The sequence below is a fragment of the Ammospiza nelsoni genome, chromosome 5 (genome assembly GCF_027579445.1).
Source record: "Ammospiza nelsoni isolate bAmmNel1 chromosome 5, bAmmNel1.pri, whole genome shotgun sequence".
In the NCBI taxonomy this organism is placed as follows: domain Eukaryota; kingdom Metazoa; phylum Chordata; class Aves; order Passeriformes; family Passerellidae; genus Ammospiza; species Ammospiza nelsoni.
Genome location: NC_080637.1, coordinates 53,432,049 through 53,452,475, shown reverse-complemented (window position 1 = coordinate 53,452,475; position 20,427 = coordinate 53,432,049). Strand labels below are relative to the sequence as shown.

Genomic DNA, 20,427 nt, shown 5'->3' with positions numbered 1-20,427 from the left:
CTAGAATGGGTGATAAGAGGAAAATTTTTAGTGAATTGTCTCAGGCATTTTGTTATCACAATTCTGTCAAATGCACAGACCTGAGAGGATGTTGGTGTGACTGCAAGTTATGAGCACCACAACAGAAGTTACTGCAAGTAACAGAGAGCTTCTATGGGGTCAGGAGGTTGTCTTAAATATATATCAGAGGTGGCAGGTGAGGAACCCTCTGAATAATCTCTTCCTCAATACAATGAGAGTAGAAATCTTCAGCAGCAAACAAAGCACCCTGGGAAAGCTACAACAGCAATTTCCACCGTGAACATCTATCCACAGCCTTAGTTCTCTCACACTTTATGAGAAGGGGATATCAGGTTTCCATTTAGTAAAGGCCCAGAAAAGCTAGGATTTGTAGCAGTACCCTAAGACCCAGGATTTTAGCTCTGAAACCGTTTAGTTCAGAGTTTACTACAAGAACTGAGCCATATGGACTTCGCCAAAGAGAATAATCAAGAGGATCATCAATGTTAAGTATCAAGGGATGTAAATGTTTCAGGGAGTAAGGTAGCATAGGTAACTGTCACTATTTCTGCTTCTCTTGCTTGGCAGTGTCAAGGAAAGCGTTAGCAATGTACTACCTAAAGATTTTTCTCACCATGGAACCAATTCAAACTATTTCTGACCAAGAGTACCATTTCACAAATAGCTTTTTGTTGTATTTGACACTGTGGGTCAAACTCTTATTACCTTTGTACAGAAAGACCAATTACTAGTTCTGAGGGGAGTATGCATTAGGAATTTGCCAAGTTGGTAAAGTAGCTAGACACTGCAGACTGGTGTGTTTGGGGAAGCTACTGACGTAACATTTTCTCTCAGAAATGTCAATTCTGCTTTGCCTTTGAATTTGAAGACAAATACTTCAGTGGGGAGAAGTAGCAACCCTATTTGCCTCTCACAAGACTTACTTCTCCTTGGAATATAGGAAAACTCCACAGAAGAACAAACTGAGAAAACATGCTTACACCTGCCTTGTATTCTTTCTGTCTTGATTTTCATATCTGGGCCTGACGATCTCAGTCAACCCAGAGTTTTAACATCCATCTGTTAGCACTAAAGCAAATCTGCCTGGCTCAGTTATTAGAATTAGGGAAAAATGTCTTGTGACTTTAAGTTATGTTCTTAATTTAGTTGTCATAAGCCCTGGCATAAACTATAGCATGCCTTGCCCTTTCCCTCTCCTCCCACACTAACCATGAGTTAGCCACATATTGGGAAATTTCTGACCCACGGGGCCAAATGCAGCTGCACATCTTATCCACTCAGTAGCTGCCTTGCTGTTTGCTGGATAAAGCAGAGCATTAATTATAGGCTTTACTGTCTTTGACAGTTTTACTGGTAAGAGTAAGGAAGGTTATGAGCCAACTTGCTGCAAAGAGTGAGCACAAACTAGTCCTTAATTTCAATTAACGGTGTTTCTGTAGTGAAAGGCCAAGAGTTAAAGTCGACTTGAGACACTAGTCAAAATTCCAAATGTGTACCTTTGTATGGTTCAACATCCAGGAAATAAGCACCACAGTTACTCTCTCTCACCCCACATGTCCCCAGTGGGATGAGAGGGAGAATCAGAAGGGTAAAAGTGAGAAAACTTGTGGGTTGAGATAAAGTAAGTTTAATAATTGAAAAAAATGAAAATTTTATCAAATTGTAATCAAAATGAAAATAAAAAAGGGGTAAACAAAAGCCAAGAAAGACAAGTGAAGCAAATGAAAACAAGTTCTCACCAGCAACTGACTGATGGCCAGCCAGTCCTCAAGCTGTGCCCCTGCACCAACCTTCTCTTATTGCTGACCTTTATCCTTCCAAGGATAAATTACATCCTTGGAAGTCATAACAGTTCTGTACAAAGTAGCCTGTCTGTACATTATCACAGTTTTTTACAAAGGCCTTTTGAACCTCTTTCAGACGGTCATTGCCGTGTAACACACCCAAAGCGGGGCAAAGCAGTGCAAATGCAGTTATTTAAAACATTGTCTTCTTTATAGAAGCTACCTGATTAGGCTGTTTGACTTAATCTCATTTAATGTCTCTGAAGGCCAGGCTGACAGGTGCTCTGCATCGCTGCCCGCAAGCGCTCCCTCTCCAGCTGGGCACTTGGCACTTGTGTAGCCAAACACTGTTCCCTGCTTCAAGCCCTAGATATTATAGCAGAGGTTACTGGGACCTACAGTGGGATGTATTCTACCCGAATATAACATCTGTTTGTTCTGTGCAGTTCACCATGTGTGCTAAAGGTTACCTGCAGGAAGGGGAGCTCTTGTCTTCATGATGGGCAAGGCTAGCGTGTTAGTGAGCTCTTGCCTCAGAGATGACTGCCGGTGTTTTGCCCTCCGTGCTTCCTGGTGGGTGAGGCAGTGGTGGCACGTAGCTCCTGTGACAGGAAGAGGTGATGACCCTGGCAGGTACTGCTAGCCCAGTGGGTGCGTGAGGCTGCCAGTGCACGAGGTCAATACAGCAATAAGCAAAGCATTTATAATGATAGTGCTGCACTGCCCCGTGCTGCGTTCCTCAGTGGGCGCTCAGCAAGCCTCCGGACACCACAGCCGTGAGCGAGACGGGTGACTAAACTCAGCACGGGGCCGAGTGGCTCCCCTGAAGCCGCGGTGGCGGGGGTGGCAGTGCAGTGGGGAGCCAAGATGGCGCGCGGAGGGGCGCCACACTGCTCCCCCATCGACAGGGTAAGGAAACGAGGGCAGAACGTAGTTATAGCTCCCTTTGCAGAGCAGTGCACAAAGGCGGGCACACACGGCCTGGGACGCTGCCCCGCTCCCTGCGGAGCATAGCCCCTTTCCCCCGCACGCCCGGGCTCGGCGGGGTCGGTGTTCCCGTCCCCGACGCGGCCCGGGGGCGGGACCGGGGCGGCGCCGGCCCGGACGGACGGGGCCCTTCCGTAAACACCACCCGGCCCATCCCCCGGCCTACCCCTGGCACGCCGGCACGGCCCACTGCCAGCGCGGGGGAGTCCGTCGAAGCATCTTCCCGTGTCGCCGCATATTTCCCCAAGCTTAGTGCCCGGTCGCAGGCAGAATGAGGAGACACGGTTAGTTTCTACTGGCATAAGCGGAGGCTGGCCCAAGCGCCGTGGATAACTCGCCGCTGGCAGGCAGGAAAAGATGACGCACCTCCCCGCTTCCACCGTCAGAGATGGACGTGCCCGAGGAAGACACTAATAGTCCGGGCTGGGTCTTTAAATCTGGAGGGGGGAGTTGTGTGCGGCCCTCGCGAGCGTTGTGTGGGACGGCGAGGGGCAGCGGTGAGTGACCGGCTGGGGACAGCAGGGCAGGGCTGCTCCGGCCGGCCGGCGGAGCTGACACGCGGCGGGGTGTCCGGGCACGCTGGGCCATGAGTCGCGGGGTGAGTCCGGGACAGTGCTGGCTCGGGGCTGCCACCCTCCTGTGCGCTATGCGTGGCAGGGAGGTAGTGGACTGGCCCGTCGCTCTGCTGCCCCGGTGGGGAACCCGCTGCAGCAAGTGGGTTTCGCAGTTCCTGCGCTGGGTCCGTAGTTCTCTCCTTGCCCCGTGTCTCCTGGGCTTTCGCCTTCCCTTAGTGTCCTCCGGGACGATACGCCCCGACGGGCGCAGCCGCAGGGTCCCCCCGTGCAGCCCTGGTGAGCAGGGCAGGGGCACCCCGACACCTCCCCGGCGGACGGGGGCTGGGGCGCTTAGGGGTGGGTGCCCGGGCTCGCCTTCTCTGGGGCTGACAGGGAGTGTTTTCTCCTTGCCTCTCCCCCGGACTCCCTCCGCCCGGACCTGTCCTTGGAAACGCTGTTTGTTTTGGTCGGAGGGTGCCAAACTCCTGCCTTTGCTAAGTGTTAAAAACATGGGGCCGGGGGAGGAGACAGGCAGCGAAACAGATGGAGGAAGAGGAGGAGCCGCCGGCTCCCCTCGGTGTCTCTCCCCCCGCGGGGGAGGGCAGCCGGCAGGACGGCCCCGGTCCCATCGCCGACCTGTCCGGCCGGAGGTCACTCCCGCGGGCCGCGCTCGGGGCGCTCGGCCGCGGCTCACTATCGCCAATACAGTTTTTTAAGCCTTCACGGAGAGAAGTATCTCTTCCAAGAGCTGTGAAACTAGAAAGCTAAAGGGGAGAAATGCCGGCTGTAAACTGTGAAAAATGAGGCGGGAGGAAATGCAAGTAACTCCTAACAAAGACTCTGTTCTTGTGTGGTGAGTGCTGACAGAGGTGGAGTCAGTGAAAGGGAAACTCTAGACCAAATGAGATTCAGTCGGTGCCAGTTGAAGATAGTAAGAATGTGAACCCAGCAGAATAAACAAAGTTAAGACTTTCATAGTGGTAAAACTGGACAGAGCACTCATAAGTCTCTGTGTCCATGCACACTGCCTTTGAACAAAGCAGGGCTGTGGAAAACCTTTGCTTGAAGATGGTATCTGAAGAAAATACCCAACTGTGAAACTGTCTTCCTCCCTCCTTCCCCCAGGTGCTTCATAAAATAACTTCTAAAGCAAAGCAACAGAAATAAAAAGTGTGTTTGTGTCTTCTAAAACTAACCTGATCTTGCAGTCTTGGTAAGTTCTAAATGAAGAATCTAGTTGGGTGATGCAGTAACCAATTAAGAACAAGATGCCTTTAAGCATCTGCAGTTTTGTATTAATTTTCTTTTTACTAAAAAGAATAATCCTCACCTGTCTAAATAGCAGAAATGTGAGAATTTATTTCCTTATTGTTAAATTAGTTGTAATCTTGGGGTTGGTACATGTAGAAGATACTTTTAACTTGTCTTCCAAAGAGTTTATCCTTAAAAAACTCTACAGTATGGACTGATTGAAAGAAAGCAAATGGTGTGATGAAGCCCACTGTGATGGTGTCCAACCTAATATAAATATAAATGTGGGTAGTCTTTAATGTAGCAGAATAAAGCAGGTTGTAACCTCAGGCTGATCCTTTAATAGAACTGTTGGGATATTAATATGTGTATTAAAACAACAGCCTAATATGTAATACTTTATAAGCAAATTTTAAAAAACCCAGGATGGTATTGTTTATCCAAGATGGTGAGTTACAAAGAGATCTTGCGAGGCTGAATTTTGACATATTTTTATGTGACTGTTATATACTAATTTAAAGTTCTAAATGAACTTGGCCATTAGTTATTAATGAGAACTTCTGTGCTGTCTACAAAAACATAAGGAAAATCAGCTCTTCCAGTGTATGCTATAAAGCAAAGACTGAGTGACTCAGTTGTCTATTGTTGTAACGAATTAGAAATGCCAATTTTGGTTTGTACATACCTTTCATATGCTCAATGACTGTATTTTTGCCTAAGTGTTTTAGATGGCCTGTGCAGGTTCTGCTTGTATATTCATGTACGTTCAGTTTGATGTGTTTATATTTTAAATGTAGAATTTAGCAATAATGTTCTGAATCTGCAGTCTACACCCACTCTTACTTCCTATTGTGCTTGAAGCATTCTACTAGGAAATGTATTTAGTGTGGCAAAAGATTGCAGTGGTTTTTTGTGTCACCTCCTGTTGCAGTGTTGAAACTTCTTACTTAAGCCTTCTGAAGCACCCTACTGACAGCTCTGCTGTCTGTATATGTGCATATATTGTGGGAGCAGGTATGGTCTTGATACGTCAAAATGCACGTGGATCTTTGAAATGCAACTATGTGCATTGATCCTTTGCTGGGACTAGTGCTTAAGGACTTAATGTATATGGACTTCTAATTCTGCCTTAACCACTTCATCTTCTTAGAAATCAAGGTGGGGTGGAAAATGGCACTGCTGACTTGCATTCATGGCTGGTTTAGTACTTCTGTCAGAAGAACCATGCAAAGCTAAATGTTTATTAACATTGTCATGCCTAGAGGTAAGAGGAGATTGATGAAATGATAATGTGTAAATTGTGTGAGAGTATTTGGGGTTTTAATGGTCATTTACCTTCTTCCATGTTCTTAACACCTGAACTGAAGCAGTAGACACACTGTGAATTGCTCACACTCCACAAGTGATTTGCAAGACTTTGGGCCACTACACTGCAAACAACATTAATCAAATCTTTTGATGGACCACATCCTGCAACATTAATATTTTGGAGGTTAGTTATTTGTATGGAAGTAAAGGGGTGATATACAAGATTAAAGCCTGGAAATACAGTGTTCTTATATTGATTTAAAAAAATTAGTTGGAGGGTAATAAAAACTTTGCATACTCTGTACAGTGTACTGTATTTAAATGAGCAGTTTGACATGAAGAACCTCAAGTATGTTCTATAACTAGTTTGTCGCAACTAGTTTCTGATCTTCACTAACTTTGCAATCTATAACACAGATTTTAATTGAAGAAATATTTTGTTTCTTCTCTAGCATTAACTAGTGACCCATTTCTAATTGTAACTTAAATACAATTTCCAAGCAAAAATATCTGTGTGTAGCGTTTTTTAGGTTCTCTTGCAACCCTGTCTTGTTTAGCCAATACTGTTTTAAATATTTGCTTGTTAGAAATTACAAAATTGCTGTTCTAATAAGAGTTATGATGCTTAGGATCCCTGGTAATGTTGTGAGTTCTGAATGCATAACCTCTGAGTTCTAGTCAAGTGTCTCTCACTGGCTCCTCCAGTACTGTGATAAACTGTTAGCTGTGTTCCTGCTAATGGGACCAATTCTTTTCACAAAAAACAGCCAGTGTAAAATATAACATAAGTGGGGTGCTCAAGTGTATCCTCTTTCCTCTTGGGAGAGGGGGAAGAGTAAACACACACTTCAAAAATGTTAATAATTTCAATTAACAGGGGGGTGCTCATCAGTGTAGTAGCTGATCAAATTATAAAGGCCTATTCAGTCAAATGCTTTAGGGTGTAGCTAGGTGCCAGTATAAAGAAATCTTAATTTTCACTACCTTTTGTCTATCCCAGGACACCACAATATGTTGATTCACATGAGTACAGACAAAGATCATCCTTTTATTGCTAAAAGTGTATTTTTTCCAAATTCAGCAGTTGCAAAGTGTGGTATTCCCTGCCTACTGAAGGTGATGTGATTTAATAGTAAATGAAGTTATCTGTTAAATTTGCTGATAGAAATCATTGCTGCCTATGTCACTTCCTGAAGTCCACTACGGAATACTTCATGGTCATAATTGGAGATGGACTGCTACTTTTGGTATCTGGGCCAAATTCCTTTGGTAGTAATTACAGCTGACTTCCAGATTCTCATTTTAATATTATTATTAACATATTTTTCACTTCCTGTCATGCAGTTGTTAATCATCTGTATCACACTGTGCAGCTGTCCACATTTTCTGCAATTGCAGATTATCTGCCTGGGAGGCAGTTTCTTTACAAAGACAGAAACACTATGAAGCACAACACTTTTCAGTGGAGGTTGTTGTCTCTGCTAAATAGAATGTTAGAGGCTCAGAGTTGCCATTTGACTTAAACCAGAAAACCTATCCACCCACCTTCACCTCTAGGAGGATTGGATTTTGGGTCTGTGCCATTGTTGATCTGATTCTGAGCACAGACACACCTAAAGGCCAGACTTTCAGCTACACCCTGTCAGAAATGTAATATTCTGAATTACTTGCCTGTTCTCTGCCTGCAGCTTCTGTGTTTGCTTCACGGTCGTTACACTCAGTGAGTCTGTTTGTGGAAGGAAGCTCATTGCTGCACACCACTTCTTCTTGAGGTCAGGTGGGGGATGGTGACATCACCAAATGCCTTTATGGACATTGAAAACTACCAAAATTCTTGCAACAAGTAGCTTCAGGTGTTCCTGTGGGTAGTCTTACATTTTTTTAAATATGACCAATTTAGGGACTGTCTCCCACAGATTGATTAAGGTATGAAGCTGAAGGTACAAAGCTTTCTTACAGAAAAGGTGTAGTTTGTTGATAACTATATGATTCTGTTTTCATCAAGCCAAATCCTTTCCTTTGCTTTTCCTGTTTAGGAAGGGCAACTACTTGATCTTCATTCGCAATATAATGATCAGTAGCTGACTTTTGAGAAACAAACAAAAGTAAGTGCTGGTTTTATGGGAACTGTGTTTGTCTTTCCAGGTCTTGTTTACTGTGTAAACAAGGTGAAGGGATTCAGAATGCCTCTCAATGATGACCAGAGCAGTGACTCAGATTCTTCACGGCTCTCAGAAAGCACAGTTTCTTCCAGTGACACAGAATATTCCAGGCAGAGCTTTAACAGTGATTCTTCAAGCAAGCCCAGCTCCCCAGCATGTAAGCCTATTTCAGCCTCACCTGCATTGTGCATGGACCAATAAGGCTAACTTACCTTGTTTCTCCTTGCTGTCATGGGTAGAACCTGGGATTCTGAATCTTTATAAGAGTATTAACAGAGAGGCATGGCTTTCTCTTTGCTGTGAAGCGGTGCATCTCCTGTGTGTGGAACACCAGCAGCAGCTGTATCCATGGGGGTCTCCCTGTGCACTCCTTCCCTTCAGAAAGTGTAAGAAAAGTGTGTCACCGTGGTCTTCCTAACCTTGACATTGGTAGCAGCCTCCCACTCCACCAGATATGCTTTTGTGCAAAGGGTGGGTTTCTTCTGTTTGATCCCTGACTTAAAAATTATTTCTGTAACTTACAGATTTGTAATACCATACCAAGTTACATGTAATTATCTTGAACTCACATTCTTCTTTCATAAATACTAGAATCAAACAGAAAACAAACATTTGCACAAGGAGGATGATTTGAGTAATGGTAAATAAAACCTTGGTTATAATATGGTTTCTCTGTATCTGTAAGCATTTGCAGACCATGCTTACTTCTTACATATCTGTAAATTAAGTCTTATATTAAAACAAGCTTATTAGTGGAGCTGCACTTGGCAGCTGACTCTGTCTTTCTTTGTTACCAGCCTTCCAAATACTAAATTAAATTATAGAATTTATTGATTTAGAAACTTCAGGAATTTGCTCTTGTTTTCCAGTGTGGAGTTTGTTTTGTCATTGCTGCTAGCTCCTAAAAAAATGAGTATAACTTAATTCCACAGCAGACTGAAGATCTGCTGATTTTAAGTGGGGGGGGGGGGAGGTTTGTGAGTCAGTAACTTAGGAACCTCTTCAACAGACAATATAGCCATTGTGCTTGGAATTATAGTGGACATTTAGTATCTCTTACTGCCCATGCTTTTGGTTGGGTGGCTTTGACAGAACAGTTAGTACGAAATCTGTGAAATGCAAGATCCTGTTTTAAAGGAAAAAAAAAAATCTTAGTTCAGACGTGGAAATATAAAAATGCTCCTCAAAATATTTTGAGGCTTGTGTGGTATTTCCCCACAAACACACACACCCCTGATAAGCTGGGAGTTTCCTGAGTTAGTGTTTTAGAAAGATATAAAGACTTGGTAATCTTGGGTCGCTTCTTCTAGAGTACTGGAGTTCAACTAGCAAGTAGTAAAATTTCTAGGTTTTAGTATATTCAATTGCACTTATCAGCTGTAGATATTTAGCTTTAATTGATCTTGTTTGTTCCAGCAGCTAGCCCTCCCAAGGTTATCACATTTGATGAACTGATGGCAGCTACAAGAAATCTGTCAAACTGGACTCTAGCTCATGAAATTGCTGTAAATGCAAATTTTTGCATAAAACAGGAAGACTACCCACAAAACAGGTAAGAGCTTGAATCTTGCAAAAGTAGCAAAAGTATTGGAAAGGGAGGAGAAACGAATGGAGCAATTTAGACTGTGTTTTGGGATCTGATGATCTATCATCCAAGAAAGATGTGGTTGCAGGGCATAGTATTTGGGGAGGTGTGTTTCCCAACAAGTGATCAGTCTCATCTGAAACAGTTACAAGGATGGAAGCTAGTTGCGAGTCTTCTCCATATCTAATTGACTTGCTCCACAGCTTTGCAGGCACAGTGAAACAAATTGTACACAAGGCATTTTGGGATCATTTGGAATCGGAACTGAATGAAGATCCTCCAGAATACAAACATGCTATCAAGCTTTTTGAGGAAATTAAGGAGGTAATGTTCTTCTTTCTCTGTATTGATTTGTCAGCTTAGCTTTAAGAGTCCCTTAGTTTACTGAAGGGTCTGCTTAACTTAGCTGAGTCAACACCTTCAGATTTTCCTTTTATAATATAAAGCCATGATTATTCAGAACTGAAAATAGATGTCTATTTGTAGTATATTTATATTAACCAGGAATATGGTCGCAAACAAACAGTGGCATGTTCAGTCAGCTTTCACTGCACAGTGATCAGTCATCTCTTTTCCCAAAGCTTCACATCTCTACTAGCCTGTTTCCAGAGCCATACTGTGAGCTTAGGGCATGAACGACAGTATAAACATGATTGGACCTGCCCACTTAAACTTCATTCTTTGATTATCGCACAGGTGAGCATACAAACCTTCAATCCTGGCACAATACTAAGTCATTCAGAACTTTAAGTTCTGTTCTGTTTTAAGTTATGTTTGTTTTGCAGGGTAGCCCCCCAGCTTTTGAACAGGTCTAATTGTTGACTTGCTTTTTGTTTTATTGGTTTGAGCATTTTTGCAGAACTATACTGGTTTGGTTTTTTTTTCCAAACAGTTCTTTTATCCCCACAACCTTTGATAATGTTCAGTCTTAAAATGTATGTCTTGTTATAATCTGTCAGCTATATACACCTGATTATTATTAAAATTTCACTCAAGTGTGCTTACTAAGTGGTTTGGTCTTTATTGATAAGCTTTTTTCTTTTTTGCTCCCTCTATTTTAGATTCTTCTTTCTTTCCTGACTCCTGGAGCAAACAGGATTCACAATCAAATTTGTGAAGTTCTTGACACGGATCTTATAAGACAGCAGGCAGAACACAATGCTGTTGATATTCCTGGGCTAGCTAACTATGTCATCAACACTATGGGAAAGTTATGTGCTCCAATAAGAGACAATGACATAAAACAGTTAAAAGCAACTGACAATATCGTAGAGTTACTGAGGTTGGTATTTGAGTGTGATTTTTGGAGAAAAAAATTGCTGTCTGAAAGGGTAGTAGACAGTGGAAGGTGGAGGGCTGGGTAAAGGAAGTCTAAAGTTGTGTCAGTTTGCATAACAACTGTTCTTAAACTATAGGAGAACTTCCTGAAGCATTAAAGAGGAAGAGCTCTGACATGCTGACCGGATTGTGTATCTCACTTTGTAATGAAATGAGTAGGATACCTAGATGAAACTAGGCAGCTCTGAATATCTAAACCAACAACTCTTGCAATAATCTCTGTTTCAGAAACTCTTTTTCTGTCTTGTTCATTCTTACAAAACGTAAACAGCACACTTGTACTGTTTCTTCTTGAAGAGTTAATTGCATGCTTCTTCTGGAAGGCCAAACTTTGGATTTACAGGCTCTTGAGTTAAGATCTTATCACTTGAACTTGGGTAAAACATTTGCATAACAGGGCAGAAAACAGTGTTCCTGAGGTATGCTGAAATATTAAGACTAAATGGTAGTTGTTCTACTGTGTGTGTATATGGGGAACAAAACAATTGCGTCAGAAGGATTGTTTCTCTTAATGCAGTCAGTGACCAAAAAGTTAAAAGCTGTTCATTTTAGCTGAAATATACCAATTCATGTAGTTTTTGAAAAACTTACAGGGCTGTAGCATTTAGTGATGCTACATCAGTTCTGTTCTTTTTAACTTAGGCCAAGCCTTATCTTCAAGAATTCCAGATGATAGGTAATATATCTGTTACTGTGAAGTGCAAGTGAAGGCCTTCACTTCTCCAGAATTGAAATTAAAGTGATAATGTACATGTGCTTCACATGTGCTGATGAAAATCAATAGATTAAATTAAAATGTGAAATTTTGAATTCTTCTTTTCAGACAAATATTCCATGTTTTGGACCTGATGAAGGTGGATATGGCAAATTACACAATTAAAAGCCTTAGACCATACCTCTGGCATAACTTGGTGGACTATGAAAGAACAAAATTCCAGGAAATTCTTGAAGAAACACCAAGTATGTACCATGCTATATTAAATTTAAACTTTTCTCTGAAAAGAAGCCTATTTAAATACATGCAGTGAAAACTCTACAAGTTGCAATTAACTTAGATGAAAACTTCAATTTCTTGTCTGTATGTAAGTAATGGAAAATTTTTTTAACAAGCAAGCTATCACTGGATGGTTGCTTAACTTGCCATCAAGTTTGTCTGTCTGTAATCTGAGGCACTTTCAGACAAACTTATATTTCCTGAATTGGATGGTGTCTGAAAAACAAACAAGTGGTGACTTGTGTTGTTTGGATGCAGAAGCCCTCCATAAGATGAGCCTTTTCTCTTTTGTGTTCAACTGTTCAATTGTTAGCGTGAAGTAAGCATGTAAAAGCAGTTAGTGCACCTGAAAGCTGGAAGGGCTAAGATCTATTTTTTAATAAACAAAAGGCAGGCTCTGACCAAAATTTCTTAGATGATGCAAAGTCAACTTGATCCACTATTACATGTTTTGTGTGATTTGGTTAAACAGTGTTCAGAAACACATCCTCCAAGAAGAATAAGTAAGCATGCTAACATCTGGAGCAGGGGCTTCTAAAACAAGAGCTCTGAGCCACTGATAAGGCCTGCAGTGTTCATTTATGCAGCCTGAGAAGAACTGTACCAGAACAAATCAAACGTTTTAATCTTCCTTCACCTGTATCTTTTAGTGTTATGTCCTATCTGATAAGTGGTTTCTCCAAAAAAGGGAAAGCAATCCTTTGGGAACTCAAACTTTGAGACTTCTATTACCTAAAAATCTTGTCTGAAGTCTTAACAATTTGTGGCTGAGTTTGTACAAACCAAGTAGAATTTAAAGGTGACCAGTGGAATATGATCAGTGGAAGAAAGGGAGAGAATTACCATTTGTGAAGACTCAGCTGTCCACTATGTTTAAGTCTTCAGAAATTGAATTCTCTTCTGTATACAAATCTTTTTTTTCTCAAGGTAATGCTTATTTTGATGAAGGCATGCAGTAAATCTGTGCTATTTACAATGCTTAGGTGCCCTGAATCTCACAACAGAATGGATAAAGGAATCAATAGAGGATGAATTGTCATCTATTTCTGATGAGTCTTCATCGTGCCCTGGTGCTGATAGTAGTTCAAAACCAATTATTAGTCCTACACTGGTGCTAAACAATGGCTACTTGAAACTGTTACAGTGGGATTATTGCAAAACAATTCCAGAGGTAAGAAATGTATTTTGGTGTCTTCAGATTACCAGCTATATGAAATCATTAGTGTGATACAATAAACTTGCTATTGATGACAGTAAGTGAATACTCTTTTGCACTCCTTTAATTTCTGCACAGTAAATCTGAAATTAGGAGATTATATTCTAGTCCAGATTCTGAAATTTGAGATGGGCAAATCAACAACCAGAAAAGAACAAGGTAAAGGTTGTTCTCGCTCTTTCCAATCATAGCTCACCAGCTCCACCCTTAGAGCAGTCTTGGCTGTGGTCAAAGGCTGGGCCTTGTATTGACAGTACTTTGCTTTCTCTGTCTTTAAAAGAACTGATTGTAGCACTCCATTTTTCTAACAGCAGCAGGAATTAGTGGGATTGCTCTTCAGAACAGAATCAGTAAAAAACTTGAGTTCTCTAAAAGTAGGTAGGTATTTTTCCTTTCAGTGTAAACTATTGCTTCAAGACTCAGTGTTCAGTTTTTCCCTCCAATTCCTGATTACTGACCTCTGCAACTTTCCATAAAGCCAGTGGGAAATTTGTCAGCAGTCAGGGCTAACATTTGCATTTCCAGAGAGGGCCTTAGCTACATGTAGGATGGCCTGGCAGAGAACTTGTTAAATACATGGGGATGCTCTTGATGTTCTCAGTCAGTGGACAGAAGTGAAAGCACTTCCTTACCTTTCTGTGAGCAGTTTTGAGTAAGATCTACAATACAGATGTCCTCTTGTAGATCTAGCTTGCCATGCTATGAAATTGCTACTAACTGCAGTTGGATGTTAATGCCCCTGTGCTGCTCAGGATGAATTCTTTGTAACCTAAAATGAACTCCAGCTACATCTTGCTGTGGGGATTACTTATGCTCTTGGTATGATCAGCTGGCTTTTTGCCTGGAGTGGGTTATGTATCACTTGCAGAACCAGCTCAGGTGGTTGAATTGGTGGTTGTCAAGCACAGTTGTTCATTATTATCCATCAGTTACAAATCTTGGCATTTTTTCAAAAGACACCCAAATCCAGAAGACTGTTCTATCTGTAACTTGGTCATTACAATGTCTTCTGGATCCTCTGAGCATTCCATGTCGTGGGCTGAATTGTTGGTTACAGACTTGTCAGCAGTGATATGGAATAAGGTGCAATGTCCTCAGTTTCCTCATTACTTTTGTTCCAGCCACAGGTTTACTTCTGGTACTTGTACAAAATGCCACTTTATACTATACTACACTACATATTTAGGGTATTACAGTTGCTGTCTGCTCTGGGTTTGCGTATTTGTGATTAAAAATAGTGCTTCATGACTACATCCTAGATCTCTTTCCTAGATCTTCTCCTTGTTCCTAAATTAGTATTATTGTTTCAATTCTAGACTCTAATAACAGATGAAGTTCGTCTTCAGGAGTTGAGAGAAAAGCTCAATCAATTAAAAGTCATAGCTTGTGTTTCTCTCATAACAAACAACATGGTGGGTGCAGCAGTTGTAGATGTGCCTGATTTCACTGATCATCTGAAAAGGATCTCCCTTCCTCTTCTTGAAGGCATGAATAAGAAGTAAGGCCTTTTTTTACACTTTTTTGATGGTAAATAATTGGAAACAATTCTAGTGTCATAGCTGGTGCTTGTTATTAATAGGAAGATATGGATCATTTATATATTCCCTTTATGATACAAGGCCACTATATGTTAGACAAGTGTTTTCAAAGATAGATTTTAATGTAATCTTAGTCTTGGTGTTAGTGTACAAATTTTGGAACCTAGTAGTAAAGTTCATTCATACACCCTAATACTGGGGAGACTGTGGCAGTACATTCACTAAATCCTCTTGGGAGTTGCTTCAGACTTGTTGTAGGTAGTTCAAGTTACTTGGCTCCGTATTTCTTTGGCTTCTTGTGCTACAGGCAAGTCTGATGTATGTGACTGTCTTTTAAAAGAGTTTTCCACTCTGTTTTTTCTCATGAAATGCTGTGCACATGGCCCAGAAAAACAGCTAGGCACAAGGATAAAGTGAACTGGTGTCACTGCTGCACACATGAAATTACTTTTCCCATTTGTATCACAGCTAGGTCCCGATTTTATCTTCCACATAGGAATTTTCCTGTATATGTAGATTTACATAAATATGCAGCAAAAGATGAAAACTTTTCAAAATCCTCATTGCAGAGACCACGTTGAAAATAAAAGGGAAAGGAGACGAGTGAGGAAAATTTACAACCTATGCTACAGAAACTTAAGAATTTAATGCTTTTCCCTTTCTTCCAGAAGTTTTGACTTGAAGGAGGCTCTGAATGCTATTGGCATCCAGATTTGCAGCATAGTGAACAAGTCTCTAAGTGAAAGAGGTCTTCCCACTCTTAGTGAAGAAATGCAGAGTAATTTAATGGGTCAAATCGCTCATATTGTTGAGAAGAATAATCCTGTCTGTTCCTTGATTGGTTAGTAAGAGACTACCTAATTGTTGTATTGTATGTGTCTGTTTATAAACTTACTTAATCAGCTGTCTCATTATCTTCTAAAAGTATTTTCTTACTGCAGTAAAATACTGGCTCAACTAAGACTAAGGATATGGTGTTTACTTGGAAATGGTGTTCTGGGTATGCTGCAGAGCATGGTTAGTCACAGCTGGAAATAATTGTAAAAGTGCATGTAGAGACAAACCTAGGCAACCTAATATTTTGGAGAAGAATTTAGATAAAATGAGTGTTTAGTCTTCTTTCTGTCCATTCTGGGTTTAAACATACTGTTTAAGAAACTTACAGTATTGTTTCCCACTCCAAAACAATCTTGGGAAAGAGTTGCTGCTTAAATGTTGGATTTTTTGCTGTGCTGATGTGCAGGGTACTTACAAAGTGACTGTGGCATCATCTTGGGTTTACATTTGTTCTGAGCATACTTTATATTCCATTTCAGACAAACGAATCCAGCTCTTCATGAGAAGCTTGCTTGCCCTTCCGAGTTTTCAGAAGTGTATGCCTACTATGCCAGGAGGCCTTTCTGTGATTCAGAGAGAGATAGAGTTTCTGGGATCTCAGTATGCAAGCATTGTAAACTTCAATAAAAAAGTGTATGGACCATTCTATGCAAACATACTTAGAAAACTGCTTTTTCCTGAGGCAGCAATGGAGAAAACAGAAGCAGAAACATCTAGCAATTAAAAAATGTACCCTTTTTTTAATCTTCCAAGACAGTGGGGAAGTCACATCTCTAAAACAGCCTGCTCCAGTGACTGTTGATGGGGAAAGATCTTGTAAAATGTATACAGATAGTTTCTGAAATTCACTGTAAAGAAATTAATGTCAAGGTCATATATATATTTTAATAGAAAAATATTTGTTTAATGGATTGTCACTTGTAATAGCCAGTGAATTATTAATTTCCATAGCAAGCATTTATTATGACTTGCAGTGGGAAAGAACTGGCAATGTATTTACTGTTTTGCCACCATCAAAACAATGTTATTTTTCAGCTCAAATATATTTACATATAGCAATGCATATTAGGAAATGAGAAAACAACTGTAGATAAAATGTACTATGCTTACATAGTATTTTTGTAGAGTAACATCTCAGACAACAGTTATGTTTCTGAGAATACTTTGAAGAAGAAAGTATAGCATAACTGCTTTAGTAACCAAACCCAGGTTGATACCAGGCCAAGTTCAGGTACTCTTGTAATTACTGGACCTAGAACTTTGCCTCTGTTACATTAAGGAATGCCAGTGTTACAAGCTGTTTGCAGGACAGCAGTTACAGAAGCAGCGTTCACAACTTCAATTATGAATGATTCAGAACTTCTCATCTCTGAGATTAATGATAAACACCTGAGAAACATGATGTTGGGGGTGGAGTAAATTTCTGTATATAAATGTGTTTATAAGCATTTTGTTTATTCGCTGGAGGTCAAACAGAACTTTTAAGATGTGTATGTATTGATCTTTGATTGTAATGGATGGGTATTAAGTATTTTTAACTTGGGTCGTTCTAACCTTTGTTCCCAAAAGCACTTAACCCTGACCTCAGAGTGTACCACAGAAGAACTGCCCCTTTCATGCCCTTATCCAACAGGATGTAAATTTTCACAAGATATTCTTAGATCTGAAAGCAAGAGCCTGAGTAATTAGTAATTTTTGAAAATATTATTATATTCACTTTTTTACGGAGTGTGTGAGAAATGCTCCTATTTTCCTCAAATTTCTTTGGACTGTGCCCCAATACTTAGATTTAAGAATACTTACATTTAAGGCATTGGGAATCTTGCATACAGCAAATGAATAGGATTGAAATAGAGAAATGTGGAAGTGAACTCCTTTAAGTTTACACAGGCTTTATCTTGTGTATTTCAGATTAGTGGGATTAGATAATGCTGGAATACATATTATAGACTTGTTCTTATCTATGAAATTGAATAATTTACTTGAAAATGATATTTTAATATATTACCATATGATACTCCTTTTAAGATGTCATATATAGAAAACCTCGGTGTGGTACACTTGTTTTTAATATTTTATATTACAGTTTATTTTTTATGAAGAGACAAAAATAACCTGTAAAAGCATAATGTGTCACACAAATTGTTTATGTACATTACTCTGTCTATCATAAAGGTCTAAAAAAACCTGGGCATTATTAGCACTGTGGTTTTGTAGTCCATTTCTACAGGAATGTGTACCCTTTATAGCAAAGGAAATTACATGTATTCAGTTGTTCTTCAGTGTCCAAGGACTTTGGTCACATGTAAATGTTAAGGAAAACTTTCTTCAAAATGCCTTTTTAGAGAAATTTCTCTAGTGCACTTCTCTTCTATCCTCTGTGAAAACATTGCACAAAATAAAGATGAATACATGTTTTAAAGGGAACTGTTTCCTGGAAAACCTAGGAGAAAGGAACTCTTAGACTATCATAACTGTGCCACTAAGTAAGCCAGGCTTGCTCAGATAAATATGAAATTTTGGTAGGCAATCCAAAATCATTAAGAGAAGAATGAATTAAAAAAACAGCTAGAGGGAATGAGTCTTAGTGATTTGCTACAATTTTAGAAATACCTACATGATTTTGAGCTTCAGCCAAAAGAGGATTTTATGAACATTTGAAGGTGATTGCTAATATGATTATGAACTTTTAATTGTAATATTTTATATCCATTCTATTGTACAAATAGATATCAATCTTCAGCTCTTTAATGAGCTGGGAAAACTCTCATACTAGTTTTTACCAGTAAATACTCAAAGCATAGCATTTATTTGCGGGGGGTGGGGGTTGGTGATTAAGGTGACTTGCAAAGGGCATTTTATAGCATGGCCTGTGTTTTAAGCAATTGTTTAATGTGTTTTAATTTAATGTTTCAAACAGGGACATTGCATCTGTTTAATGTCATGTGTTGCATGCTGTTTATGCTACTGTGGCTGAAATGCACTTGACTCTACTCAGAAGTTGTCCTTGTGAAACAAGATGCCATTCTGTAGCAGCTGTTTAAAACCAAGTATTTGAGGGTTTGTATGCATTAAATTTATTAAATTTTGTTTGTGATAACATCAGTGGTGAAAAGTCATTTACACAAATGTTATTAAATGCAACAGATTGTTAAATGGCAAAGATAAATTACTTCACTAATATTCTGTTGTGACTGTTTTTCTGTTACTTCTCAGAAGCAGCTCCAGTGTAGAGTAGTGACTTTAAATCAGCTGTACAAATAATATTCAAAACAGTTGCCTGCTTATATCTGACTACTTGGATGAAGGATGTGTTGGGTTTGTTTGGCAGAGTTGGAGGGGGAGTGGACGGCAGAGGTGGTGTTATAAATAAGAAGCTTGACTGAGCCAATATTCAAGCAGCAATCAATTTATTATTTAAGATGGTAAAGTATGAGCAATACAGCGCTGGGTACAGTGAGGGAAGTTTTCCCTCCAACTGCACACCGATAATTGATGATTACAGGTATTTATAGGGGTACTCATCAGTTTTTTTTTTTTTTTTCAGCAGTTTCTATTTCCAATCTTTTACTCATCAGCAATTTTTATTCCAAATTATTACATCACAATTCTGTACACTATTGTGATTTTAATTTCTCAGGATGTATCTCAAAGGAGTATCCCCAGATAGTGACGGTCCAGTTTCCGAAAGAAGAAAGACGAATCCCATTTGGTGGGGTCCAGCTCCCCAGATGTGTGTCCACCTTTTAATTGCAGAGACTATAAATCTCATAACAGTGATGTCCAGCTTCCCTTTGGTCAAAACCATAAATCCTTGAGGTGATGTTCATCTTCCTTTCTCAAGCTGTTTTTCTCTGCTTCAATAAGGCATGAGATAAGCATATTTCCTTTATGTATATTCCAAAGCTATAGTTTCAAGGATGCAAGTAACATTCTAAAATTTTACTTCAAAAGGTTGTTATTGCAGAGCTTTTTATGGATTAAATGCAAGCAAAAAGCAGTATCTTTAACACCTTAATTGCAATGCTCCTAAATCAACCAGGGTTAATTGCAAACAAAAGATAGGTTCAAAGGCCTTTTTCCATACTTTATTTTCCTCTGTTATTATTAGAATTCACAGCTCTCCCATTGTCGGTGTCCACACATTTCTCATTCACAACTACACTTCGCCTGTTTGTACCTGACACGAAACACAGCTTTGCATCTCACAGTGGCTTCTGTGAGAAACTATTCCAAGCTTCCCCCTGTGCCTGACAGAGGCCTTGCACGGATTAAACATGGATTGCCACGTATTAAACAAATTCTCCGTTGACTGTGGGCGTTAGGCAGCAAACCAAATGGAGGAGTCTGAAATGTTACTCCTCTTTAGGGTAGCGGCCTTAGTGTCGAGGATGGGTGGAGCCCAGACCCAACCTCGTGAATGTTACTCATGTGGAACCTGTGCCAGAGCAGACGTCTGCATGTGCTGTTTTGACACTCTTTTAGAACTTACTTACCAATTATTATATTTACATATATATATCTCAAAATCTCACTGCCACAGGAAGCTACAGAGATCACTAGTGCTTCTCGTTTAATCTTGAACTGGGGCAGATGAGTAGCTCCCTATCTGTCAACGATTTTGGTGTCTCTGTACCGCTGACCCTTGTAAAGGAGAACAAGTAAATTTCTAGGTGATTCAGCTACAGCATTCAATAATAACAACAATAATAATAATAACGCTAAAAGCTGGTTCCCCGCGTTGCTTTAAATACTAAAAACTGCAGGAAACCCGTTTGAAGCTCAACTGCTCCGTGTCCCTGCCGCCTCCCGACCCCCGGCTGCGCCGGCGGGGGGCGGTGACCGGCTCGGG

At 40.3% G+C, this 20,427-nt stretch overlaps 1 protein-coding gene across 12 annotated transcripts; it reads left to right on the top strand.

Moving 5' to 3' along the window:
• Nucleotides 1–2,956: 2,956 nt before the first annotated feature.
• Nucleotides 2,957–18,758, top strand: TCP11L2 (t-complex 11 like 2). Of its 12 annotated transcripts, none has more exons than XM_059472878.1 (12): nt 2,959–3,289; nt 8,051–8,224; nt 8,373–8,453; nt 9,487–9,619; nt 9,856–9,976; nt 10,714–10,934; nt 11,814–11,950; nt 12,968–13,155; nt 14,517–14,698; nt 15,407–15,579; nt 16,055–16,208; nt 18,496–18,758. In XM_059472878.1, the coding sequence occupies exons 1-12, from the start codon at nt 3,181–3,183 to the stop codon at nt 18,512–18,514; spliced, it is 1,692 nt and encodes a 563-aa protein (XP_059328861.1). In that variant the 5' UTR covers nt 2,959–3,180; the 3' UTR covers nt 18,515–18,758. The 12 variants fall into 12 exon arrangements, with proteins under 12 accessions (XP_059328868.1, XP_059328867.1, XP_059328861.1 ...); XM_059472877.1 differs by adding an exon at nt 5,968–6,089 and having other exon boundaries at nt 2,963–3,289; nt 8,373–8,538; nt 16,055–18,758; XM_059472876.1 differs by adding an exon at nt 5,968–6,089 and having other exon boundaries at nt 2,963–3,289; nt 8,373–8,538; nt 9,484–9,619; nt 16,055–18,758.
• The last annotated feature ends 1,669 nt before the right edge of the window (nt 18,759–20,427 follow it).

Bases quoted from the DNA above. Each gene is read 5' to 3' on its own strand.
- TCP11L2 (XM_059472873.1), top strand. From the start codon at position 3,181: ATGGACGTGCCCGAGGAAGACACTAATAGTCCGGGCTGGGTCTTTAAA. The intron at 3,290-8,050 runs GTGAGTGACCGG...TTGTCTTTCCAG, and splicing joins TGGGACGGCGAGGGGCAGCG to GTCTTGTTTACTGTGTAAAC. The intron at 9,620-9,855 runs GTAAGAGCTTGA...CTTGCTCCACAG, and splicing joins GAAGACTACCCACAAAACAG to CTTTGCAGGCACAGTGAAAC.